Source organism: Anopheles nili, chromosome 2 (genome assembly GCF_943737925.1).
Source record: "Anopheles nili chromosome 2, idAnoNiliSN_F5_01, whole genome shotgun sequence".
Lineage (NCBI taxonomy): Eukaryota > Metazoa > Arthropoda > Insecta > Diptera > Culicidae > Anopheles > Anopheles nili.
Window position 1 is genome coordinate 25,735,573 of NC_071291.1, and position 26,534 is coordinate 25,762,106.

General features: G+C 48.5%; 3 protein-coding genes across 14 annotated transcripts in view; 2 read left to right on the plus strand and 1 right to left on the minus strand.

Moving 5' to 3' along the window:
- LOC128730557 (tropomyosin-2) overlaps window positions 1-15,960 on the plus strand; it is a 39,003-nt gene extending 23,043 nt beyond the window's left edge. For 3 of the 11 annotated variants that reach the window (XM_053823615.1, XM_053823614.1, XM_053823617.1), the window contains 6 exons: window positions 2,645-2,715; window positions 4,748-4,823; window positions 5,421-5,483; window positions 9,185-9,254; window positions 12,447-13,441; window positions 13,662-14,556. In XM_053823615.1, coding sequence (XP_053679590.1) covers window positions 2,645-2,715; window positions 4,748-4,823; window positions 5,421-5,483; window positions 9,185-9,254; window positions 12,447-13,039 — 873 coding nt within the window. In that variant the 3' untranslated portion in view covers window positions 13,040-13,441; window positions 13,662-14,556. Of the gene's footprint in view, window positions 1-2,644; window positions 2,716-4,424; window positions 4,496-4,747; window positions 4,824-5,420; window positions 5,484-6,360; window positions 6,424-9,184; window positions 9,255-10,037; window positions 12,240-12,446; window positions 13,442-13,661; window positions 14,557-15,024 lie in introns of those variants that run through there. The other 8 variants (XM_053823619.1, XM_053823623.1, XM_053823621.1 and 5 more) reach the window with 7 other exon arrangements.
- Window positions 15,961-16,045: 85 nt separating this feature from the next.
- On the minus strand, window positions 16,046-18,263 carry LOC128720400 (modular serine protease-like). Its single transcript, XM_053814072.1, has 4 exons — window positions 18,191-18,263; window positions 17,793-18,093; window positions 17,190-17,725; window positions 16,046-17,124 (listed from the first exon to the last, which is right to left on the minus strand). The coding sequence occupies exons 1-4, from the start codon at window positions 18,261-18,263 to the stop codon at window positions 16,049-16,051; spliced, it is 1,986 nt and encodes a 661-aa protein (XP_053670047.1). The 3' UTR covers window positions 16,046-16,048.
- Window positions 18,264-19,904: 1,641 nt separating this feature from the next.
- Window positions 19,905-26,109, plus strand: LOC128731833 (tropomyosin-1). Of its 2 annotated transcripts, none has more exons than XM_053824979.1 (5): window positions 19,905-20,000; window positions 21,738-22,182; window positions 22,258-22,477; window positions 22,567-22,744; window positions 25,244-26,109. In XM_053824979.1, exons 2-5 carry the CDS (start codon window positions 21,809-21,811, stop codon window positions 25,324-25,326), a joined length of 855 nt encoding a protein of 284 aa, XP_053680954.1. In that variant the 5' UTR covers window positions 19,905-20,000; window positions 21,738-21,808; the 3' UTR covers window positions 25,327-26,109. The 2 variants fall into 2 exon arrangements, with proteins under 2 accessions (XP_053680954.1, XP_053680953.1); XM_053824978.1 differs by lacking the exon at window positions 25,244-26,109 and adding an exon at window positions 23,452-23,659.
- Window positions 26,110-26,534: the final 425 nt, after the last annotated feature.

Here is a 26,534-nt window from a genome sequence, read left to right on the forward strand (position 1 = left end):
GCAAGTGATGATTTTCGCCGGTCGTGTTCTCTTTGTATGCTAACTAACAACCAGTGTGTTTATTTCGCTGAGAGTCGCGGAAGCGCTTTCCCAAAGCGCGCGAGGCTGTTGGTTTATGTTGATGTATCAAGTGCTTAACGTTGCTGTACTGTTCTCGGGCGCGTCAGAAAAAAAAAGAAAGATGTAACAGAATGCAAGCTAGAAATGTGGTGCGTTTGCTCGCCAACGGAAACTGAGGGAAAACGTTATCGGTGGTGCGTTAAATGGAATGTGGTCACAAAAGGATTCAGGATCAGTCGGAGGAGGAGTCGTGTGCCTTTTCACTTGTAGTCTGCGGGAATCGAAATCGGTGCTTTGCAGGAATTTTTGGTTGAGATGAGCGAACCTTCGTGATTTCCTGTTAGTGTAGCACGTGGTTAATATGCAACACGTCAATTAATTGTAGTATAGTACGCAATATAGCGAACAATACAAATACCACACGCTTTGTGCAGAATATTTTAATGGACCATAAACTAATAGGATCAATGCGTTCCACGGTATAATCTCCAACATCTTTGAAATTTTACAAAAAAAAAAAGATCAAACACTTCGTGCTTTCGAAAGACGCGTTCCGTCCATTGTGCAAGGAAGGCAGCTTACCTATAAACAAAAAAAGAATTTAAACAAATTCAGCAATAGATTGTTCGGTGACGAAGTCGTTTGCCTGTTAAGGAATGGCGTAGCGTTTGTAAGATGGAATCTGTTAGCAGCTGATTATTAACGTTAACGACAAACATGATATAGTTAATTGTTATGTTAAAAAAAAAAATACTGGCCTTAAAATGCACCATTGCAAGTCGCGCGGGGTAAGATATGAAAGTAATCGACGTTCTTAAAAATCTGGAAGAGAAGCACTCACACTCATTAAGTATAGCGGATGTAGTAGATGAAACCGAAAGTCAACGTGCAGCTTGTTAAAGCAAACTATTAATTATTATGAGAATGCGCTATATATACACACACACAAGAAATATATAATATTTTAAAAATCAACATCCGTTTATAGTGAAGAGTTTATTTAGCAAAAAAAAATAAATAAATAAAGAATCGAAATACGTACGCTCCTGCGTGTTTGTTTGAAGTAATAAAGCATAATTATTATTAATATTAAGTATCATAAGATAAATTTCTTCTTTCAAAAGGGTTTTGCATCGTATGTACAGTATCTCCAGCGTTCTGTTGTCCGAAAGATTGAATTGTTTTACGATTGTATAATAATAATAAAATGACTATTGAGAGCTTTAGTAGAATTATACTGTTTTTCAATTTGAAAATGTATTTTTAGATTTGAAAATGTATTTTCAAATTTAAAAAGTATTACTCTTTGAAAATTTAAATTAAATATCAAGATATTGACAAACAATTAAAATTAAACGCAATATTTTTGATGCTCAATTTTAACATAAATTGGCAGTTTTACAAATTTCAATACAGTCGATATCACCTAAAAGATATCTGAAAAACAGAAAGTACTTTCAAAACAAATCCATGCAACTTTGCTAGTATGGAGCTAGTATATGCTAGTTGCATTCCTATATTGTAATAGATTTTTTTGTATGCATCAGGGATGCTTTATGCGTATGTTTTTGAGCCATGCCGTAAATTCACGATTTATACCAAACTCTTGTCAATTGTGGATGGTAGCAAATTCTCTTTAAATTTTTTTTTTAATTGTGGATTGTAGATAATTGTTTTTAATTGGAATAACTGCATCATAGTAGATAGTAGTTCTGACAGAGACATTTTTTATTTGTTCTTAACGAACAAATGATTATCTGTTATTTCTTTTGCTGAAGCGGCAGATTTGAAGAATGAATAATTTCGCTTCATTCAAATGTGATTCACGAGATCGAGTGGTTTAGATCCTTCGTTTGTTTAGTTATTCATACGAAACTTAGTATCTAGTAAACACATTTATCAATGATTTTTTAAGAGTCGATACTTCTTTTCAATATATTTAAGTAATTTCAATTCCAATTAAACAACAGAACCCTGTGAAGATAGTATGTACTACGATGGGAAGTATCCTCGCGTTTTGCTTTTAGTCGATCCCCGATAAATATATAAAATGGCTGTTAGGTGAGCAAATCCATTTCTAGCGCTTTCCGTTCGTCACACATCTTCTGATGCGTTCGTGCGAAATTGGTACAGCTTTCGCGTGCATTGCATACGCAAACGGGGGCCCCCTAATCAATTGAAAAACTAGCACGCAGCGTCTCGATGAGGGATGCACATCCGCGTGTCCCTATTTTTAATTGAATCCCCGATTGTTCACCAATCGGGGAGATGGCTTAACAAAGGCTTTGTTTGTGTGTCCTCCCAACTAACAACTCCGTCCGGATCTCGATCCTGTCTGTCGCCTGTCGTGTTAGCTTGCTGCATGGAATCCGCAAATTGAAGCTCTCTTTCTGCCCTCGACGATGGTACTAAAATCAATTCTCAATCTCTCCCACGCGTTGCGTTGCCGATACACACTCCTGGCGCTCCTGTTGATGCTGCTGTTGATGCACTGATGCGGTTGCTGCATCTGCAATCGTCTTCGTCTTCCGTTCCGGTTCACGCGTGCGCGCGTGTGTGCGTATGTGTGTGTATGTGTGTATAGGTCGCCCGTAAATTGGCCATGGTTGAGGCGGATCTTGAGCGTGCTGAGGAGCGCGCCGAAGCCGGCGAAGCGTACGTACTTTGCCTTTCTCCGACATATACCGCGTTGTTTGTTGGTGTTCCGTTCCTTGTGTGTGTGTGTGTGTGTTTGCTATGGAAATTGTGTGCAGCTGTATATTAACATTGCGGGCTACTAGTGCCGGTTTTAAGGCCATCCGGAGAGAGAGAGTAGTGGGCTGGGAAGTAGCATTGGAGCCTCCGTCCATTTACATGATCGCTCCCCCCCCGGACTCTTGGACCCGCTGATGCAATCGCGCTGCATTTGCCGGGAAGCCTATTTATGGGTGGGTTTTTTTTATTGTAAAATTAGAGGGAGCTCCCACCAAAGTGACCTCTCGGTACAGTAGGTGAACTGAGACACGAAAGCGTCTCGGTGGACTTTCACGGCATTCGCCGGCTCGGTCGAGTCGGGTAAATCACGTTTATTTCGTCGAGTGAAAGGTGGGAGGCTGTTAATTGGGGGTTCATTTGAAACACCCATCCGGGTGCGTACTTACGGGGTGAAACGGGAACAACCCACCCACACCCACGCGTTCGAAGGGGGTTCGAAGGGGGTTAGCGATCTCCCTCCCGGCAAAGTGGTAAATGTGTGGCTGCATCATCCTGTTAATCCTTTGCTAAATGGGATGATTTTGTGCTTGTTCTTCTCTGTCCGCGCGAAGATGAGAGACATTACCTAATGCTCGTTTCGAAAGTGTCGTGTGTATGTTTGTTGTGTGTGGTTTGATTCTCTAACTCTCGTTGGCTAGCTGTTGTCAAAAACTCGAACGAACGAAATCGAGCCTCAAATACATAAGTTTTTCCCCCATTTTATAAATCTCCATCCTTAAATTAGAAACCCCACACATTCACCTTTTCCACTTCACATGTATCCTTCATGCATTGTATTTTCTTCCATCTATGATTAAGAGAGAAAGAGATCATCGGCGACACAACCACAGCCAGTGACATTCGTTTCGCTCGATCGTGTCAGGAAAACGCGCACCGATCGGTTGTGTTCGCGACCCCCCCAAAAGAGGACAAATAACCGGCGGCATGTGTAACCGATTGTGCATCCTGCGCAGGATAGCCTTCGACGCATTCGCCGCTATTTGTCCCCTGCTCGTGACCTCCGGCTACGGTCCGTTTTCACCTCCACACGATGCGAGAGACGAGACGATGCGCAAAAACCGCCGCATGGTCCCTGACCTGACGAGATCTGATACTAACCTCAACCCTTTTTTTTTCTTTGTTTTACTTCTATTTGCGCCTTCCATTGCCGTGCGCGTGCACGGTGCTTGTTTTGCGAATGTGCGCCCGTGCGTGTGTGTGTGTGGTTGTGTGTGCGCAACACGTGCCGGTCGATCGCGCCCGATCGATGAACGAATGACGATCATTTTGGGCTGGCTTTCGTGTGTGCGCTTAACTCTCTCGCCTTATCTAATGCTGCTAACCTCAAAATCGATCATACGAAACTCGAACACATCCGCACGAACGACCACGACCGCGGGTACCGGATTTCGATCGGAACTGAATAACGATGGCGACGACGACGACGACGCTCGATCGATCGATCGGTTGTTCGATTTGCTGATCATCTCCCGCGTGTCACGGGCGCCACCGTTTGGCTTGTGTGTGTGTGTTTGCTTACGCGCTCTGTGTGTGTGCTTGGATAACTAATCGCAATGCCCTGTGCCGGGATCGCTGCCCTGCCCGATACGCTGGTGGTCGAACTGGACCAGGTGGCCCGGAAGCTGGTGCTGATGGAGCAGGACCTCGAGCGTTCGGAGGAGAAGGTTGAAATGAACGAAAGGTTTGTATATGGGTGTGGCCATCCCCTAATTTCTCACTGCCCGTGATCAGTCACAAGATCACGACACTATTTTGGCACGCTTCATTGTGTTGTGTGTGTGTGTGTGTCTGTTTGTTTGTGTGTGTTAAAATACGCAAAGTGTACTAGGTGAAGGCGAGTGACATGACACGCTGTCTAATTTACATTTATTTTCTATCTTCTCGTCCTTCGAATTCGTGCTCTCTCTCGCACTCTCTCGGGACACAAATGCAGCAAGATCGTCGAGCTTGAGGAGGAACTGCGCGTGGTCGGTAACAACCTGAAGTCGCTGGAAGTCTCGGAAGAAAAGGTAGGAATGTTCCAACTGCATGAACCGCACCGCCGAGGTTTGGTGGTTCATGTACAAACACACGTACACAAGATCCGACGATCAGGATCTCTGGCTATTGCCATACGCAGACATGATCCCCAGGGGCCCAGAAATCTGTCGTCCGTTTCCGGTCTTTTGGATGATAAGCGGTTTCTGAACAAAACTGCCCGTGATATCTGCATCCGTGCATATGGTGCCATTTTTTGGGGGAGATTGTTTGGCTGCGCTTATCATCGAACCGAGAATGCACGGTAGCTGGGTGGAAAATACAAACATTTAGTTTACCCATTCGCAAGACGCTGACCACTAACGACCCCAAAACGCATGGGACAACGATATCACCCAACGACGTTCGACGCAATCTACTCGATCGACTAAATTTGTTTTATTTTTTATTTCGTTTCAAATCCCTCTTCAAACCCCTGTCCCTTTCTCTCGGTTTATCTCGGTGTTTATCGCTCCCTCCGTGTCTGATCGACACTGCTGTTCGAATCCTTTTTTGAAATGTAAAATCCCCGCGGAACACGGATCAACGTGTTTCAAATGTTGATAATTCTTGCTCCACCCCGAGCGTAGGCTAACCAACGCGAGGAAGAGTACAAGAACCAGATCAAGACCCTCACCACCCGTCTAAAGGAGGTACAGCATCGTTGCACGTGTTTTTTTTCTCCCGTCTCTTGCTATCGTTTTTTTTTGCGTTGCAACCCCCGTGTTTGTTGTGTTGTGTTTTGCTTCGATTTTTGTTGTTGTTTATATTGTCGTTCGTTTAATTTCAATTATTCACCCATTGCGACGAATAACCACTCTCTCTTTCTCTGTCTTCTTATGTTCTACAGAAAGTGTGCGCGCTTCGTAAAAGCGCCACTATATTCGATACTGTTGTTTTATTCCTTCACCTACACACCTTTCTAATGACTTTTTCACCCCCAATGTGTTGTCTTCAGGTTTCCGTTTCGTTGTTTTTGCAAAGACCAAACGGCTTGCAGCTTCCACCGGAAGTACCGAACCCTAAACGTATTCAACATATCAATCACATTAGCGTTCGCGTTCGCGAACGTCCTTTATTAATAACGACATCTTTTCTTACTTTTCATAAACGTTAACTTTTTGTCTGATTCCCGTGCGCGAATAATTGCGCGCGCGCGCACACGCACATCGTATCCTTGCTCGTCGTGTTGATCCTGTTCTACATCAACAACCAACCAACCAACCAACACTAACCCTCTTCCATACTTGAAAACGGCAAACGAATAATGGTACCATATGGGGGAAACCGAATCCATCGCGCGATGTGCAAAAATCGAACATAATCGATTGGTCCTCGACATCCTTGCCACGTTTGCCGGTTTCTCCTGCGTGTGTATGTGTGTCCGCGATGCGATGTGACTGATTAATTGTACCGTGAACCGCGTGTGGGCACGTCTGGTAAACGGCACGCGGGACACTTCATCGACCGGTGTGCTGTTGCTGCGGATCCTGTTGATGATGCTGCTGTTGCTGCTGCGATGTGTTGTAGGCCACGCAACGGGAGGAATCGTACGGTGGCCAAGTGAGAGTGTTGGATCAACGTCTCAAGGAGGTACAGGTTACGATAGAAATTTCCAGTAGTACCGTTTCTAGTAGAGCGTCCCGGAACATTTATTTCCCACGTTCCACACATCAGTACATTGTATCACTCGTCTTTGGCATTAGCATTATTACTTTACTACCGTAGGCAGGGCCAGCAAAGGTTGCAAGCTATTAGCTCACTCTTTCTTCCTCTCTTTTTCTCTCTCTCTCACACACGCGTAGTAGTTCTCAGCGAGTTAGAAATGTTTTTGATAGTGTTGATCTTTCTGTATGCGTCCAAAACCCTGCTCAAACCCAACCACAAGTCGTCCCGTGTCCTGTCGAAACGTTTGTAATTGTGCCAGTGTCTTTGGTCCTTGTCCAACTTGTCGTCCCGTCCGGTGTTGTCTCTCTATGTTTGCCTATATCCGCACATCCGTTGAACGGAAGTCCACAGGAGTCTTCCAGCTAGAGTTTCAATCGAGCATCCCTCAAAGAACCGACCAAATGTTGGCGACATACGCACGCACACACACACACATACCTATGCAAGTCGAAGCTTATCGCTTTATTAGTTAGCGTTTTGTGAAGAAGAAAAGAAAACAGGTCATGAAAGGTTATGACCTTTCAAGTAGATTGTTTGAGCAGCACACAACTGTTGCCTTCTGGATCCTTTGGAAAAAAACTGATGGCGCTTTGGTTGGGACTCTACCCGAAAGACTGACCTCCGCATTCGCACGGAGTGTGTTCGTCATGCAACCCCACTGTCAATCCCCCCCTCCCTCCTCTTCCACCATCCTTCCCAATGTACCACGTGATGACAGAATGGGCTTCCGTTTGGGGGCACATTCTGCATGCCATGTGGTTTTTATCCTTCCCATACCGTTCCCGCAAAAAGTGGTGTGTTTTCGTTTATATTTCCCCCAAAAAAAAAACCCGCTGCCCCACTCAGAGCGCGCCCATATGTGGTGTGTTTTCATACGTTTATGTACATGTTTATCACCAGCGCGAGGTGAAAAATGCCTAACTGTAGCGAGGAAAGTCAGAAGCAAACCTGCTGCCAGCGCTCGCCGCTGCTTGGCTGTGACATGCGCTCGCGTGTGTATGTGTATGCGTGTGTGTGTCTGTGTCCCCGTCTCGACGATCCCTTGTCCCAGTCACTTCCCTCGTCCACCCTTGAAACCGGCATGGAAAATCAGCTGTTTCGATTTTCTCCGCAATTTTCGTTGTTCCCTCAAACAAGCACAGTACCGACAGAAGGTCCTTTTTTTCGGGCAAGCATCAAAAGCAGAGCCCCTTCGCCAGCGTTGAAAGCTCTCCGTCAGCCAGGACACCAAGAAGCGGTGCTTTGGTACTCTCCCAAGGATACCATACCGATTGGCGAATGCGTAAACAAAATACTGCGACCGACTGCAATACCGACACTTTAACGTCACTTTGCTCCAATCCGTGCATCTAATCATTCTTCTATCATTTCCACCGGAATAAAACAAAACGAAACCGAAACAACGCCTGCTGCTAAACGTAGGCGATGGCTTCTCGCGATTCCGTCGAGGATAAGATCCATCAGCTGAGCGATAAGCTGACCAACGTAAGTGTTGCGTTTCTCCTTCCGTGTCGGAAGTTTTCCCTATTCCATTTTCTCCGGGCCTGCCGCGCAGCCAACAGCGCAGGTGGCAGGCAGCTTCGGTACGCGCTTTTTCCCGCTCACTCCGGTATCCGGTCTGGGAACTTCAGGATCTAGTTTGGAAGAGGGCGTGACAAAACGGTGTCCTCTTTTGGCAAACTCGCTACCTCTTTTGTCACACTCGCTCAAATTCTTTCCACTCAAACGGGCTTCCCAAGGCTTGGGCCCAAGTAATGCTTAGCAATAATGACACGGTGTGTGAATTGTGGCCTCGAAGCAACAACCACCGCAGGTTGTTTCGGTCAGCGCTGTCGGGCGGACAAAAAGAAAGATCTGCGGGCCCGCATTTCGTAATCGCTTCGTATCCCCGGCAAGAAGGTCTCGTTTATCCTTGAGTGTTTCCGCTTCCAATCATCTCCTTCTTTGGCAATCGTACCATCCTAGTTACCGCGAGGGATAATAATACTACTGGCGGGTGAATTTGAGGCAAGATAATTCTGCTTTTACGTTCGGCGCGCGCGGACCAGTCATCCCGCGGCCTCCGGGCGTCTAGGTGTGCAGGTAGCTAGGGCTGTGGTCGGTTAAAATAGGATTTTCCAACATCTTAATTTACAACATAACGCCAAGATAAAATGCGCACCGGTGAGGTAAGGGGGTGGTTTGTTTTCCGTTAACCTAACCAATACTGTACCTGTGTTACGATTGTGTGTCAGTTTTTTGTTACCCAGCTTTGTTGCTCAATGTGTTTTGCTCTTAACCAGGACATAACCGCCGCTTGATAATGCGCTCGAGGGAAATCAATTAATCAATGCCAGTCGGCACGTTTCGGTACTAATGTCGATGAAAAAAAAAACAAATAAAAGCTCAGGATATAAAGAAGTGCCTAGACATAATGCATGCCAATTTGTATTAGTTAGTTATATTTCGCTACAAACGTGCGGTAGCTGAATGTGATTCGATGTTGTGGGCAGAAGCATTAAGCTCTTGCTCCGTAGCATACTGTAGCTGATTGCGAGTTTGTGGTTTGCTACAAAATCACGTTCAGCTTCTGTAGAACTAAATGCAGAAAGCTCCCGTAGAAAGATATTTGTTAATATGTCCTTTTTCTCTCTTTCTTAACGAATGTCCTTTCGACAATTGACAACCGCGCTACCCAAAACACCAGGCTGAAGCCCGAGCTGAATTCGCTGAACGTTCCGTTCAGAAGTTGCAGAAGGAAGTCGACAGACTCGAAGGTAAGTGACCGCGTGCTTGCGCCATCGAAACATTCATTCATTAAATCATCAGAACATCAATCTTTCACATGAAAAATGATTTAAGCCGTCCACTAATTGCAGTTGTGATTGCTAAATTGTGTTTTCGCTAGCATACAAGCGTTGAATAAGCTTTGAGTTTTTGTTTGTATGTTTGAGATAAAGCATAACAGCAACCGCGAAAAGTGCGTCTATTCATTGATTCATTACAATTGCATTAGAAAAAATTAAAAATAAGTTTTCGTAGTTGTCGATTGTTCCAGTTTAGACACAGTTTACATTGTTTTAATGTTTTTTTATTTATATCCACGATACTGTGAATGATCCTGTAGTATGTTTTGTATAAAGTTGTGGGTTTTTTAACGATAATTGCCCATAAATTTCGGTTTGCTGTAATACCTGGGCACCAATCGAGGAAAATTCTAGCCCCCCATAGTTTAGTCCCTCTTAAACTTTCATTTATTTGATGTGTTTTTTTATTTTTATTTTCTTTTTTTTTCATTCTTATTAACACCCGTTTGATTGCGATGTGTGCTATTTCGTGCTGCTAATCGATAATGCCAAATGTTGTTACCGCCTGAATGTTGTTTGCCTTCCACCAACCCGATAATCACCTAATCGCCGGATTGTCTCCTGCGAACCGCGGGCGCATTACGTTCCGCTTTAACATCATATCATCGATCGTGGAAACTCTCCGCCGACACGCATATACACCCACCTCAAACAACCCACGGAACACGACACACCGTCTGTTGACGGACGCAGATGAGTTGACGGTCGAGCGTGCCAAGAACAAAATGCTCCAGGAGGAGATGGAAGCGACCCTGCACGACATCCAGAACATGTAAGCGGCCAGCGATGGCAACGTGGCGCGGTCACCGTCAGCTGTGGAGGAGCGTAGTTTCCTTCGGGGCCCCCAGTGTGGGGCGTAGCTTGGCGGGGAATCGAAAAACCCAGAAGTAGCAGTTTGAGTAGAGTGTGGAAGAGAGGACGGTCGGTCGCGAGTACCGAGAGCAGAACACGCGGTGGCACACGGGACGCGGAGTGCGGAACGCATATGCCAAAATCCATCACAGAATCACACGCACGAACCAACTTTCACCGTTCACACACACAATTTTTTTTGTCTGACCCCGTCATATGTAACCCATAACCAGCTAAATGGCGCTTTCTTGCCGCGTGCGCGCCCGTCTGTCGAGCGACGAACCGTTTTGCGTAAATTACAAAATGCGATCTAGAATGAGGCAGAAGCAGTCGTGTGAACCATCCTGTGGAAGGATCAGCCACGCGTTAGGAAGGCCGCTTTTTTTCTTCTTTACGATAACATTCAAAATCTAATCACACACGCGAGTGTGTGTGTATGTGGTTTGTGCGCGAGGGATGTGTTCTACAAATGTGGAACATCGGACACATCGGGGTAGGGCTCAAATTTATTGCTAGTGCACTTTTTTTATGCAACTGTGTAATTGCCCGATGCGTTTCCGTTGTAAGGGCTCGGCACACAGCCCCCTCTGAAGATCCATTTCCGCAACAAGTTATAGTTTGTTTGTTTTCTTTTCATTTTAATATTTCCCACTCTCACCTAGTCGTGTTTGGGTGATAAGGGGTTTTAGTTTGCATTTTTGAATCAGTGCCACCACCGTGCGCAGTTGGCGGCTGAATCGTCTTATTTTAGATAGCAAATGCGCCAAGAGCGTGCGACGTAATCAGCCTTAAGGGAGAAAGAAATGCAGATGCATCGTCGAAAGCGAGATGTTAAAGTACCGTAATGTTAGCACTCCCATATGGTCCATTCCCACGTTCCAGGTTGTTTTTTTTTACCACTAGGGGTTTCATCAAATGCCATTTCTTTTAACCATTCCCCCGTGTCCTTTCGGATTGAGAGAACATTCCATTATCATTCCGGCAAAAAAGCTACACATGCGAAGAACAAGTTTGTGCAAGCATGTGTGCCTTTCGCGCATTTATACTCATCGGTATCGCCGGCGCTGACAATTACCGGACAGTGAAGGGTTATTTTTTTGTTTGCTTAAATTACAAAATTTTTTGAAACACAATTTTTAAAATTTGTCATCCAACTGCCCAGGAGCAGTCTACTTATGTTGCGTTGTATGCGTAAGCCTAGCAATACCATTCCGTTAGCAGGCTTCCGTTGTTCGGAGCTTTTCCGAGCGTTCTTGTCGTAAGATGTATTTCATTGAATTTATAACACCGTGTGGTATTCGGTGTCGTTAGTATTACGAAGCATCAGCAGCATGGACACATTGAAAACACCAATCGGACCCCATTCTCGTTGATGCTTATTTTTTCCCCCCACTTTGTTTGGAATTTATTCTAGCCTTTGCAAAATCTTCCCTGTCCCCGTCCGCGGAGCCAACAAATGCTCGCTGGGAAGTGCAAGAACCGGCGGCATTTAGCAGACCGTGCAGTAGACAGAGCTCTTTTCTTGATTGTTGTGCTTGCTTGAAGCGCGTCCGTTGGTGGTCCCGTCGGTGACACGGGGTACGGTCCGATCGCGGATCCCTTTTTTTGCGTGCATCCCCATCTTCCCTTCTTAAAAATAAGACAACGGCCTAGCGGGAGGGATGTATCGAGAGTAGAGTGAATAGTTTTCCCCTACCGCGTCAGCGCATGCCTACGAAAGGTCCTCGAATGAGCCCGATCAGAGAAGAATATTCCAGGATGCTAAGAACGCAACAATAAAAACGTGCCTTTAGGAGAGTTTCAATTTTCTTATACTTCATGCTAGTTTAGAGATAAGGAGAAACGGAAAAAAGACAATCTAAAGAACGCGCGTGTGTGTGTGGTTTTTCTTTTAAGACAAGCTCCCCGAACATTCAACACTTTTACACGAAAACACCGTTACACCACTCGAGAACACACGTCGAACGCAGTCGAATGCGAAAAAAGAGCGAGAACCCCTTTATTGTATTTGAGTGTTTATAATATATTATTTTATCGTAAATCGAGAAATCGAGCGCGTGTGTCCCTGTTTTGTGTTCTTGTTTGTTTCGTTGTTGTTTTCTGTTTTTGAGTTGCTTTTCGCTTACGGCCGTGTGTTATGCTTTTATTTTCTTGCTTGATTGCGAATGTCCTTCCGGTGTTTCACGCGAAACCCCGGACTGATGCACCGTTGCACCCAAAACCACGTGGCTCACATGCCATCACGTGCAGACGAGTTGATTGTCGAAAAGTTACGGTACGCCGAAATCGGCGACGATCTGGACTTCGCGTTCGTCGATCTCATCCCCGGTATCAACCCCATCTGGACGGATCGTCGGCCGAAGCCCAAGACTCCGCCGCCACCACCGAAGCTTCCGACGCCACCACCACCACCACCAGCACCGAAGGAGGAAGCGGCCGTGGCCACCGCCGAGGGTGGAGCCGCACCGGCTGAGGGTGAAGCCGTGGCCGGACCAACGAAGGCTCGCACTCCGAGTCCGTTCGAGTTGCGCAAGCACTTCCCGCCAGAGGCCGCTGAGGTGCCGTACGTGCGCTCGTCCACGGGCACAACCCCGAAGACGTCTCCGGCAAAGGAGGTGGCCCCAGCTCCAGCTGAGGCTGCACCGGCTCCGGCGGAAGCTGCACCGGCGGACGCACCAGCTCCAGCGGACGCTCCGGCTGAAGCGGCTCCAGCTGCCGATGCTGCACCGGCCCCGGCGGAAGCAGCTCCAGCGGCGGAAGCAGCTCCAGCGGAAGCGGCTCCAGCTGCTGAAGCTCCTCCGGCGGAGGCTCCGGCTGCGGAGGCTGAGGCGCCCGCTTCGTAAAGCGTCCGTCGTTGCCGCTGCCGTCCCTTATGCTCCTATTCCATGCGCTTTTGCCATGATCCTGCAACCCAGCCCTTCGACGATTCCCGCTTCTTTGCTAGCAACTTTTTTTTTATTCTTCTTCTCGGATCGTACCGTTGCGGTGCGATCGTTAACGTGGTTTTCGTGCTGCGAGAGATTTAACACTTTTTTTTACACATGTATACACGCATAATAAACCAAAGAAAAACGAAAACGTACCAAAGGTGTATCGCCTTAAGTGTGGTGACCGAGCCGCGATCGCAGCAAGCAGCTCCGATCGGTTCAGTTTAGCTAAAGCTTGAAACAGTAACCGCTCCTTAACGCGCAGTCAGTACCGCCGCCGCCCTGTGTGATCGCAATAAACAAGCATCCCGCTTCTAGGTAACGTAAGCTGCGTACCAACCCTGCCTGATATCATTCGGCGATCATTGGCGATCATGTATTGCTCTTAAGTTTGTTCTATCGTTTCTCAAATTACGCATTTTCGTTCTGTTTCTTTCGTGTTCGACCTCAACTGCGATCGTGGTGTCGCAATGCCTCGATCAACTCCTCAACCGTGTAACGATCCTTGTAACGAACACCCCACCTTGGGCACCCGCAGACGAACTCGTCCTGGAGAAGGAGAAGTACAGGGAAATCGGAGACGATCTCGACACCGCGTTCGTCGAGCTTATCCTCAAGGAATAAGCCGTCCCTATCGAAACCGACGGTCGCACCGGCGCGCGGTGTTCCTTCTCTGTCTGGGCGCACACAAAACCACGGGCAGCGCCTCCATCCGGTTGCCCGATCGCGGTGCAGAGAAGGACCCGGTGTCGGTGAGATTAACACCAACCGCCACGATAAGATCAGATCAGGGAGCGGAGTCCGCAGCATTCTCGAAGCCCCTTCGGCAGTACCAACAACTGCTGCCGCCGGGTGATCGCGCGTTGAAGGCGCGTTGATCGAACGCGCAAGGATCGTCCTGCGTCTACCGCGGAAGGATGAAAATAACCGCCCACACTTGCTGTCACGTGTTGTTTCCGATACACGAATGAGAGAGGGAGAGAAAGCGAACGATGGTTTCTTCCGCCCCACTTCCGGATCGCGGAATGGCCCGGAGGATGAAAGCGTCGTTGCAAACGTACAATTGTGTGCCTTTGAAGATTGAAAGGGAGAATTAAAAGAAGATCCACTCGCGGTTTAGGCAATTGGCGATCGACGAAGCGCGCGGTCTTGTTCCCGGTTTTCGCGGGGCTGGTGCAGCGGAAGCGGTGCGGGAATGCAACGGATCGACTCCCGCACGAGTGCAGGGAGAAACAGAGCAAGCTGAATTGTAAAAGCAAACAGAGAAAGAAAAAAATCACTTACACACACAGAATATCTTCTTTATTTCGATGTATTATGATATGTTTATTATAAAAGGTAAAACCGCTGAGAGAAATCCAATAATAAAGAGCTAAGAGAAATTGTACGAAAGGAGATTCACGAACAAATGTATAACTCGATTGGAGGAAGTACTCATGCACTGTTCTTTTTATTTGTTCCTCTTTGTGTGTTGTGTATGGTAAAGAAATGGTTTCCTTTTTAGTTTCGTCCTTGAACGTTTCTTGAGTTTCTGTTGATGATTGGTTGATATGTTGTCGCTGCACAATGTGTCGCTTTTGATTTGGTTTGTATTTTTGGTTTGTATTAGTATTTTGATAGTAAGTATATTAGAGTAAGAGAGTCTTAAATTGGATTGTAGAGTGCGTTGTTACTTCAACGTTGCTGTGGTATAGCTTTGATTAAATTCAGTTTTCCATGTGGAAAACACGTGAAATATTCATTATAGCTAAACGCCATGAAGTATGCAATTTGTGAGACATGTGTAAGCTTAGTATCATCCGCTAATTCTAGTATACGATGAAATCAGAACATATGCTCCTCCTTATCACCACTAATTGGCATACGCTTACCACATTCCATTTTTTCGTCCTTTTTTGTAGATGATCTCAACAAAGAGAAATCAAAGTACAAAGCAATCGCTGCCGAACTGGATCTAACATTCGCTGACCTTTCCGGATACTAACAGACGCACTGCCCATTCGCACGCCCCGCCGGAAAAGCGGTTTAATTTAAGGATTGCACAGAGAGAATATCGTACCAGCTTCGGTCGTCAATTCGACGTCATCATTTGCGCGTACCGCCACATTAATTCGCCTTTCCGCGTGTACCACTATCGCGTACCGATCTGAGTTCGCAACAACGTTTGCATTCCGTTTCTGTGTTAGCTAACAAAAGCCAAAGGGAGCACCCAATTTGCATCGAAACGATTCCGAAAGTATCAGGAAGTAAAATTATTGTGTTATTATAGCCGTGTCGCAGGAGCTTTCGCTCGATGGTAGTAAGTTTTCACCCATTGGTTTCAATCATTGCATTGCCGTTTTCTCGAGTATTCTATCTACTAAGACAAATCAACGCATTCCAGAAGGACGTGTGCCATCATTTCGGCGGCCCGTCGGGACAATCGCGGTCCATTTCCCTAGTACATATGATATGCTTTTAGGAATAGTTATTGTGCGCTTGATCAAGAAACCAGACAGTGAAACAAACAAACAAAAAGAAAAAACGATTCACATTCCAATTCGCTAGGATAAAGAACGATCGAGACGGTCATGGTGCCCGAGAAAGACCGAGGCGGTTCTACTGATTCCAAGAACAAACAAAAATATATGAAACAAAAAAGACATTTCTTGTAAAGCTTTTGTGATTTGCACGTCGAACGCAGCGCAGGCGAGAGAATGGTGATACCACCGCGGTGAACAAGTTCAAGTAGGAGGAATATTCAAAGAAACGTATGTTTTTTGCTCGCATCCCAACATAATATGAACCCTAAACAATGTAAAAGTGCTGACGAAACAAACAAATAAATAAATAAAGATCGACCCAACGTGACACGGTGTGAGTTAGCGGTTTATTTTACACCTTCATCGCTGATCAAGCGATGCCTCTAGATCATTCGCCCCATCGCTATATCACCGGATATCGACTCTCCGCGTCCAGTATCATGGGAATGTAGTTTTGCACCTCAGTAAACGCGACATATTTGTGGTTGTCACATCCGCCGGTAGAGGCACGTGGTGCTGAGCTGACAACGCCATAAAGGTAGTACACGGTGTCCCCGTTGGTGTCCTTGGGCAACGCAAACCCACCCCCACTGTCACCTTGACAAACGCCCGTCCCGGTCGATGGATTACCGGCACAAAATTTGTCCCCCGTCAGGAACGGTCGATAGGCGACGGGTGAAAACTCCCGGCACGTCACGTAATCAACCGTCGGGATGTCGATCACCTTCAACACTCCACTCAGCTCACCCGTGCTCGTGGTGAACCCCCAACCAGCCACCCGTCCCACACTGTTCGGTCGGATGCGCTTTTCACTCTCAGTGCGCAGATTCCGCTCCAGACAAATCGGCCGGATGTACGTGCGGAACGCGATGAAATCACTCAGCACGACGATCGCGATGTCGAGATTGTAGTACCCCGAGAAGTCCTGGTACTGGGGTTGGTGCAGTATCTCCTGGATCTGGAAGTGTTGCGCCGGAAGCGCCTCGATCGCGGCAATGTCTCGTCGGTACTTTCCAACCACGGCCCGGAAGTGACGTTTGTCGAAGAAGCCTTCCGTCGCCCAGAAGCAGTGTGCTGCCGTCACGATCAACCGCTCTGTAAGGATCGAGCCACCGCAAACGTACTGCCAGTCGGGTGATCGTATGTCCGTCAGCGTGCCCTCGTTCAGGTTCTTGTAGATCGCTACATGCCAGGGTACTTCAGCGATCGAAATGTTCCGGCCACCGATGATGTATGCCTCGGCATCGGGTGTCGGTGTTCCGCAGACGGGTTCGCACCGGAACACGGCACTGTCCCAAGAGCCTTCGACGCAGGTTAGCGTTTCGTTCACCGGTTCCAGGGGTTTCTGGTATCCAACCCGGCATCCGATGCGTACCTTCGTCGTCGGGGGAAGAGGCCGTTTGCATGTGATCTGTCTGCGTTGGTACTCGCAGAATGGCTCGATTGTGATGCCGTTGATGGGGATTTCGGAGCAGTACTCTGAAACGGTAAGGGCCTGTTAAAAAGGACATTCGCCCATGCGTGTTGGCCGTGGATTTACTCACTTTCGCACACCGGGAACGGTTCCATCCACTCGCCATCAAGACACACGATGGTGGCAGTGCCTTTCAACGTGTACTTTTCGTTACACACCACATGCACGGAGTTGTAATTCTCGATGAACTCGCCGGGCAGAATTGACACGTGTAGGGCGCTCTCGTCCAGCACGATACGTCCATTTTTGGGCACCCCTGGAACCAAACACGAGCCCGGTGACCCTGTGACAGGTCTCTGAGTTGTAGTGGACGTCGTTGTGGATGTCGAGATCATCACCGTGGCCGGTCGTGGAGTCGTTGAAGGAAACGGTCGGCCACACAACAGCTCATCCTCATCGGACCCATCCCGGCAGTCAATCACACCATCACACTTCGAGTACCCGCCGATGCACGCACCGTAACTGCAGCGGAATGAGAACGAAGGACAGAACACGAGACTGCACAAGGATTGCGCTTCATCGGTACCATCCTGGCAGTTTTCCTTGCCATCGCACACCTGATCTGCTGGGATGCACACACCCGAATGGCACGAGAACTCGGTGTTGCTGGAAGGAAAGAAAGATTTTATGCAGGTCTCGCGGACCAATGTTCTCCCGTGCTTTCTACACGTACGAGCAGTTCCCGTGAGTCGCAAGCAACGTTCCGGTGTTCCCCGGACAGTGCACGTGTTCATCCGAATGGTCAGCACACTCGCGGACGCCATTACACAGCGCCGTGCCATCAACACACGCCCCATACTGACACCGGAAGGCGTAGCTAGGACACCGGATGAAGGCACAGCTGGTTGACGTTTCGTCCGAACCATCCTTACAGTCAAGCACACCGTCACAGTGTTGGTGGGACTCGATGCATTGGCCACTGGTGCACTTCCACTCGTAATAGTTGCACACTTTCCGGCGGGTACGCGCGAACCCTGCGTGTATGAGTTGTGAATGCGTCATCAGTTCGGTGAGACCCCTACGGAGGTGGGAATTCCCACAAACTTCGAGGTGCTACGGTCGCTTACTTACCAGCGTTTGAGGAGGTCATCAGTACCGAAAAGCTCAGCAACGCCAGCAACATCCACTTCCGCTTGCGAATCATCTGTTTGTTTTGGAAAGCACTAATTTCACCGCCCTTTCATCACACAGCCGCACCAGTGAGGGAGCGAAGTGATCGCGTACGCGGCTGATCGTGGCCAAGGTTAGCGTGATTTTGATCTGGTGCAACGTTCTCGATCGAGCAGAACGTGTGCGTTGGTCGGTTGTCGGACGATGTGTGTTATCGCCCGCGTGTGCGTGTTCGTGAGAACCAGTTTTCGGTTGGGCGGTGAGCTGGATGCGTCGCTGGACGCGAAATCACATTGTTTCAAGCGCGCACACGGGTCAACGGGCTAATCGATGATGATCCACCGCATGACCGCATGAACGATAGTTCATGCGCTTCAACCCCCTGGGGCTATGGAATGAACGGATGCTGTGAGGGATGAACTGGATTAGGGGTCATTTTAATGGTAGCGTCTGCTATTTGTTGCGATTAGCATAAATGTTCATTAGTCGGTGAGGTGTAAGGCATCATTTCGACGACCAATTTGACCCACAGCGCCATTGTCGAAGGATAATGGTCTGTGGGGACGCGTGTAGCTTGATTTATTATTTCGTTTGTGTTTGCCATTTAGGGAAACTAAAAATAGCACCATAAATACGCTGTCATGAATGAGCGGCTAAATATGTCCCATCGTACATCCTTGAATTGATTGAAAAGAAGCTCGCGTTATTGGCCAAAAATAAACATTTTTGAAATACGAGAAAAGAATGAGCAAAATGACACCTGCCTGAGTGAAAAAGTTCCATTAAATGTCCGTTACAATAGCATCTATATGAAGCCGACTTGCATTGGCCGTTTTTTGAGGATGGTTAGCAAACCAAAAAAAACGATAAAAAAAGGATTCAACCCTCGTTGGCCCCAACGTAGGCATTTGGCTGCGTTTTTTTTTGTTGGGATTTCAACGAGCAAAACTCGCCCAAGCGTGTGATCTAAATTTTTGGGTCAATTTACCGGCCATCCTACACGGGCTCGGGCCGCACGGATGCCGATGATGAAAATTTAATATTCCCTCGGATATTTCGGGCGCAAGGCAAACCCCTCGCGCGACCGGTGGTTTTTGCACTCCCACGACCCACCGTTGCGTACGAACGCGCTCGCCGGTGGTGAGAAATGGTGTGTAACCGAGGCAAGCTGAGGTTCAGAACTCGGCGCGGTGTTCAAAATTAGAACCGATGCGTTCGTTAATAGTCGTTTTTATGAAATTCACCCTTCGCGAACCACCCCCCAAACGGGTGGCAAGGAAGGAGTTTTCTGTTTTGCCCCGTTGGCCGAAAGACCGAACCGTCGGCCCGTCGGGAAAATAGGGGACCGTTTTTTCTTCGTGCCGTTGTTCTGCGCGTGCGATTTTTCCGGTCGCCCGATCGCGCGAGTTCGGCCCCAGACAAAAAAGGGGAAAACGTCCCACGCACACCGACGTGCGCAGTGGCTTCGGAAAACAGGGGAAAAACTTCGACACGATCACGGTGACGTCATCGTTTGGTTGAAGCGCGCGATCGTCGAGTGCGCGATCACACAAGTTTTCCCCGCTTTTCCCCGATGCTGGGCGTGTCTGTGTGCGTGCGTGCGTGCATGCGTCTATGCGCACGAAACGGGCTACGCAAGATCGCGCACGTGTGGGTGTGCATTTGCGGTGTGTGCGTCGGCTCGTAAGGGTCAATCGGAGTTTTCCTCGTATTGCGCTACTCAGTGCTATCGTGTTTTTAGTCTTGCGAGGATTTGAGTGAAAGCGCTCAGGTTGGTTGCGTTGTTTTTTTGGTTTTCTCTCGTTTGTTGGCCTGCAGGGAAATCGCAAATTTCTGCCCACTGCCCAAGCCCTATCGACCGTGGAAGGATATTATGTTGAGTTTAATTTTTGTTTGTTTAAACGGGCACGAGCTACATGAAAGTGACTCACCAACGGCGCCAAGTGCAAGTGCAAAGCGCACAGTGCATGTCCTTTTTTATTATCTATCTCTCTCTCACTCTCTCTGCAACGAACTGAAGCAAAGCGGCCCACGCAGGACGTGATAAGGGCTGGGCGGCTGCCAGGGTGGAAAAGTGTACCCAGCCTCCTCCCCCTCCCACAAAAGTGCGATCGTAAAGTGTCCTACCGTGCGTACAGGTGTCCGTGAAAGGTGCCCGGTCAGGTCGGATCGGCACATCCGGCAGTTTATAGGGGCGCCCAAAATAGGCGCTCATTTCGGGAGACAGTTTTCACGCAACGGTTATAATTAACCACCGTAGCCTAATTCGCGCGCGTACCGAGTCCGTCGAACGGCCGGCCTCAAGAAAACGGTGGTCTAAAAATAGCCCTTCCAACGAAAGATGGGCCGCGATTGGGTAACCGTCTGTCGGTTTCGGTTTTGGTCAGCTCGAGCTGTTTGTCGCCTTTGCATTTTTTGCGACCATTTGGCTCCCTTCAGGACGAAAACCGGTGGCTCCTTACTGTGGCTGTGAGTAAGTGGTGAGCTTGCGGTAGTCCTTTTTTTTCTCTTAACCGACGTCCACGCCACAGCACGGGGGTGGATCGAGACCAAAGACGGCTGCATCGCGTGCAACAAGAAGCAGAAGAAGCCTGGGGGGAAAATCACCACCGACATTCCGATGTGCGGCGCATGTTCCGTTTGCGCATGTCCCGCTCGATTTCGCCGACGGCCGGCTGATGGTAGCGCGCGCGTTTCCTCTTATAAGGCCTGCGAGCAGTTGCTGCGGCACGTCTAACACACGCGCCACCTCCTGGGAGGGAGAGTTATTTTTACAAGAGTTCGAATGCGCACGAAATCTGCGCACCGAACTGCCTGCCGTATGCGTATGCGTACCGTGCGCTCGGTGTCCTTACCGTCGCCTTTTTTTCTTCTTCTTCACACAAGCAGCACAATTGTAACTCCTGCGCCCTGGTACACGGGTTTTTTTGAATAGATTATGAGTTTGCTCGAAATATATCAGTGGCCTAGTCACGGGTAGGCAGAGCGCGACTGACGTGCAATGTTGCGTTGGGTATGGAATGTGGAGTCGGTCACGCATCCGAGCGCCACTGAGCTCGCTGGAAGGAGGGTTGAAAATTCTAAATTTAGCACTCTGGTCGGTTGAGAGAAGCTCACTTGTTTTCTTGCGGTTTTTTTTTCTAGTTTGGGGAGTAGTTTTTTTTGCGATAGTTTATTGCAATACTGTTGAAGAGAAGCGAATGCTCATAGGAGAATACTGCCCTGGATGTTCATGACAATGTCCGTTGGGAACATAAGGCCAACATGATCAGTTGACCCTTGGCTGATTCCAAAATGTCAAGCAAGAAGTTAATTAGAGCACGATATCTAAATGATTTTAGGTTTTAAGGGTTTTAAAGCCTTACAATTAGGCTTTTTAAGGCACATTAAGGCTTTTATTTGAAAAGAGAGTTAACCGGTTATGATTCATATCAATCACACTCTAATCCATTTACGATTGTTCTCTGTTTTCTTTCCCACACACTCACACACACACGCGCGCACACAGCCAGCACCCAAAGGAAATCTCCTTCCCGTATCTTTCTGTGGCACGAGGTTAGCTAAAACAAACCATCCAAAATGGACGCGATCAAGAAGAAAATGCAGGCGATGAAGATCGAGAAGGATAACGCGCAGGACAAAGCCGACACCTGCGAGAACCAGGCGAAGGAGGCGAACCTGCGCGCGGACAAGATCATGGAGGAGGTCGCCGAGCTGACCAAGCGCCTGGAGCAGGTCACTCAGGATCACGAGAAGTTCAAGGCGTCCCTCGAGCAGGCCACCAAGGACTGCGAGGAGAAGGACAAGCTGCTCACCTCCACGGAAGCCAACGTCGCCGCCCTGACCCGCAAGGTGCAGCAGGTTGAGGAGGATCTGGAAAAGTCGGAGGAGCGTTCGTCCGCCGCTCTGTCGAAGCTGCTGGAGGCCACCCAGTCGGCTGACGAGAACAACCGGTAAGGAACACCCGTGTGGACCCCAATTAGGACGTATGTTTTTTAATTTCCCTTTTTTTCTCTCGCGTCCCGCAGTATGTGCAAAGTGTTGGAGAACCGTTCCCAGCAGGATGAGGAGCGCATGGACCAGCTGTCGAACCAGCTGAAGGAGGCCCGTATGCTCGCTGAAGATGCCGACACCAAGTCCGATGAAGTGTCCCGCAAGTTGGCCTTCGTTGAAGACGAGCTGGAAGTCGCTGAGGACCGTGTCAAGTCCGGTGAGGCTAAGATCATGGAGCTTGAGGAGGAGTTGAAGGTACGTCAGATGATCCCGTGGCTGTGGGCGATCGAGCAAAACACACTAGTCGCTTCATGATTCCGAACCCCAATGCCGTTCGTCCACAGGTCGTCGGTAACTCGCTGAAGTCTCTGGAGGTCTCGGAGGACAAGGCCAACCAGAGAGTGGAGGAGTTCAAGCGCCAGCTGAAGACGCTGACCATCAAGCTGAAGGAGGCCGAAACGCGTGCCGAGAACGCCGAGAAGAACGTCAAGAAACTCCAGAAGGAGGTCGACAGACTAGAAGGTACGTCTGTGCGATTGCGATTGCCCTGTCGCTAATATCTACCCAGAACGAAGATACACGCCAGAGCGGAGTGCGTACCGGCGTGTGCGCATTCCGTGGTGGCACGTACAGAAACACACACATACACACGCACATACAGTCGGAAATGAAAATACAGAGCCTCGCTAAGCTGTGGGCGGGCTCGCACTCACTTCCGGTTCCGATGTAGGCTTGACAGTAACAGTAGATGTTAGCGCGACACAAAACACACCAAACGCAGTCTTTATCTACGCTGTATGCTTACTTCAATTAACTGAGCTGTAAATAGCCGTAAGGGTGCTTTTGCTGTTTGCCATAAAAAAAAACAAAAAACAAAAAACAAAAACCAACGAAAAAAAAACGCTGAAAACCACCACACTCACCACCGTATGGCCTGGAAGCCTTCGTGAAGGGCGTAAGGCTCTTTTTGGCAACCGTTTTCCCACAAAACACAGTGGGGATCGCCACGCCCTGCGTTCACCGGGGAAAGAGCAACATCCGGGATGCCATCCGGGACGCCCAGAAGGCGCGATCCTCCAGCTCCGACTCCGAGCTCCTTTTTCATCCATCCAACTCATCCGCTCCCACGCAACTCCCGGAGGCAACGGCGGCAGCAGCAGAGAGCAGAACCGCGCGGGAGCCAACAGCAAAAGCAATCCTAACAACTACCTTTCTGTAATCTCTTGCAGACAAACTGATGAACGAGAAGGAGAAGTACAAGGCGATCTGCGACGATCTGGATTCGACCTTCGCCGAACTTACCGGATACTAAACTGCACGCTAACTTCCGTCTTAACGTTAGGCGTCACTGCCTGCCAAATACCAGCTTGCCCAAACAAACAAACAACCAAAAAAAAAAAAAAAGAAGAAAAGCAAACCGATTTTCAAAACTACTCCTGTGCTCCTGTACCACCTGCCACTTTTCTCTTTCTCTCTCACTCTCTCTCTTGCTCTCTCTTGCTCTCTCTCTCGCTCGCTCGCGAGGACTGTTTCTCGCCCCGGAAGTCCGGAGTGCGGTCAGCTTTTGTCACCACGTGCTGTGGCCGTTCGCTCGGTCCTGGACGGTGTGGCGGTGTGGCCATTGTGGACCACTCACGTTTGCTAAACTATGCCTGAACTGCGTGCGCCTGCGTGCCGGTACAACTAAAAAAACCCTGCTGCTGCAATCCGATCGAACCCTAGGTATTTATTGTGACGCCGCGTTACACCGTTGAAGCCTGTGCTGTGTGTGTATACGAGTTTCGAGTTTGATTTTTGAAGTTTTTTCATGCCCATCTCGCGCTCTCGCTGCTCTCGCCACACACAAACAAAAAAAAAAAAAAAAGAAAACGCGAGAGCATCGATCGTACTCCATCCATTGTTTTTCGTGCGATCAGCCACAACATCGGGCTCACCCCCGGCCCCTCTGGATTCATGCATCCACCCAATGTGTTCGTCCGTTTGTCCGAGCCGTTGTCGGTGTGCCGTTCATGTGTAAATGTTCTCTCTCTTTTTTCTTCTTCTTCTTCTTTCCCATCCGACGCGATCCAAGCACCATTCACCAATCGAACACACACACACACACGCTCCTCACGCTCACGGTCGTACCCACTGCCTGTACATGTCCGCTGGGAGTCCTTCACGTCGACGAAGGACCTCCACTCCCATCACACACAGACACACCGACGCAGAGACATTCTCGACATTCGTTCACACGGCCTTTGTTAAGTTTTCTTTTGTGGCGTACTCTGTTTCAGCATTCAGCAAAGCATTCCACCCTCCCACCCTCGTTGTGTTGTTCGTCACGATCAGTTTCACCATCAGTCAGATCACATCTGTTTCCGTGCGTGCGTGCGTGCGTGTGTCCTCTGTCATCCCCATGTCGTTTGTGTCTGTTGTGCAGAAGTGTGTGGGAGAAGAAGACGAAAACGAAGAGCCGTGGCTCAGCTGGCAGACCCACGTGATCCCGTGATCCTTTCTGTCCAAAACGGCCATCTTCTCGCGCTGCTTTTGTAACACGCCCCACTCCCCCGCTTGAGCAACCTCCCCCACCACCCGCACCCCACCAAACCCAGCCTGTCCATTGTGGATTTGGTTGGAGGAGTGCGCTTATCCTTGCGTGCGTTACACACTAACCACACTAAGCCCGTCATATGTACGTAAACACATTAATCGTTCGTCCGTGTTGGTTTTTTTTTATTATTCTTGTTCCGTGCCGTTGTTGCTCATGGTTGGTCCGCCGACGATCCATACCAAAGAACCGTTCGATCCGGTTTTCGCCGAGTCGATTCCGTCCTGACGGACTGTGTGCACTCACTCGCCCTCCCCAAAAAAAAAAAAAACCGGCGACCCAAAGTCCTTCAACCGGGGCGGTGTCGTGTGTTAATAGTGTACTTCTAGTGGGTGGTAGGGGTTGAGCCCCCGGTTCCACCCACGACACTGCGGTATTCTTGGGCGGGAATTGTGGCGCGATACTGATGCGTTTTGCTCTCTACTCCACAGATGAACTGGGCGTCAACAAGGACCGGTACAAGTCTCTGGCCGACGAGATGGATTCCACCTTCGCCGAGCTGGCCGGTTACTAGGCTCCTTTCGGTTCGGTTCGGTGCCCAGCTGACCGCGTTCGCGTTCGTGCAAAATGATCACCAGCCTGCACGCACGAAACCGTGTCATCCGTGCGACCGTTTACCATGGTTCGCTTCGTGTGCTTTTGTAACGAACTTTCGAACGATGGAAGAACCCAAGACGAGCCAAACGAACAGCCAGGATAGGAGAGGAAAAATCACACAAAGAACACACACACACACGATACGTGCTATGGAAAGAGAGAGAGAGAGAGGGAGAAAGTGTACGAACATCTTATACGCGATCACCAAAACCATCACCGTCCCAAGTGGTTAGAAAGTTCCAAGGCACCCCTTGCGCAACATTTGAGGAGAAAGCAAACAAAAAAAGGAACACAAAAAAGCAGAAGAAATGCCACAGTCCATCCGCCAGAAGGTTTACTATTGTCATGTTGTTGTTGTTGATGTTGTTGTCGTTGTTGCCAGTCGCCAGCATTGATCGCAGTGCTGCCAGTGCCGCGTCGGGGGTGGCTTTGTGGTGTCGGTTCGGTTGCGCGATCCTTGACGCCTCGTGCGTTGAGGCGTCAGGATCACGGGGCTGAATGCGGCAGCCGGCAGGAAGCTAGAGAGGTGACACTGTCTTAGATCCGGAAAAAACAAACAAACAAACAAAAGAAACACAAAAATAACATCACCAAACATTTGAAGCATGTGCATCTTCCAACGTCTACTTTCTCTTGATAAATGTATTATTTATATCTTTTGAATAAAACTATGAGGACGGTAAATAATTTTAAGTAAACATCCAGAAACGTGCGTCACTGTGTGTTCTCTGGAGGGGTAGCTTCTGGATGCAGAATCGCAGCTAGCGCGGTGCATTAAGCGTCACGTTCAAGGTCTGGTCGAATCCGTAGAGTTGTCGGGTGGAAAGTTTCTCGGTTTCACGTAACGCGTTGCGCTAACTTTTCATTCGTTCGGTGTGTTGAGGTGCGTCACACCTTTGGGAGAAGCTTTCTAAACGCAAACGATGGTAAACCTGCCCATAGACGGGGAGAATTTACTTTGTTGCAAAACTTTATCTGCCACATTCTACCAGGAAATAGGGCACGCGATCCTTTCAGCCTGCGCTTGCACGTGTACGATAAAGGCCAGTTGGTTACAGGAAACCCGGAAGCGTTTCATTATCAGGAAAATTAATCGATTGAAGTGCATCAAACGCCAGGCTATCG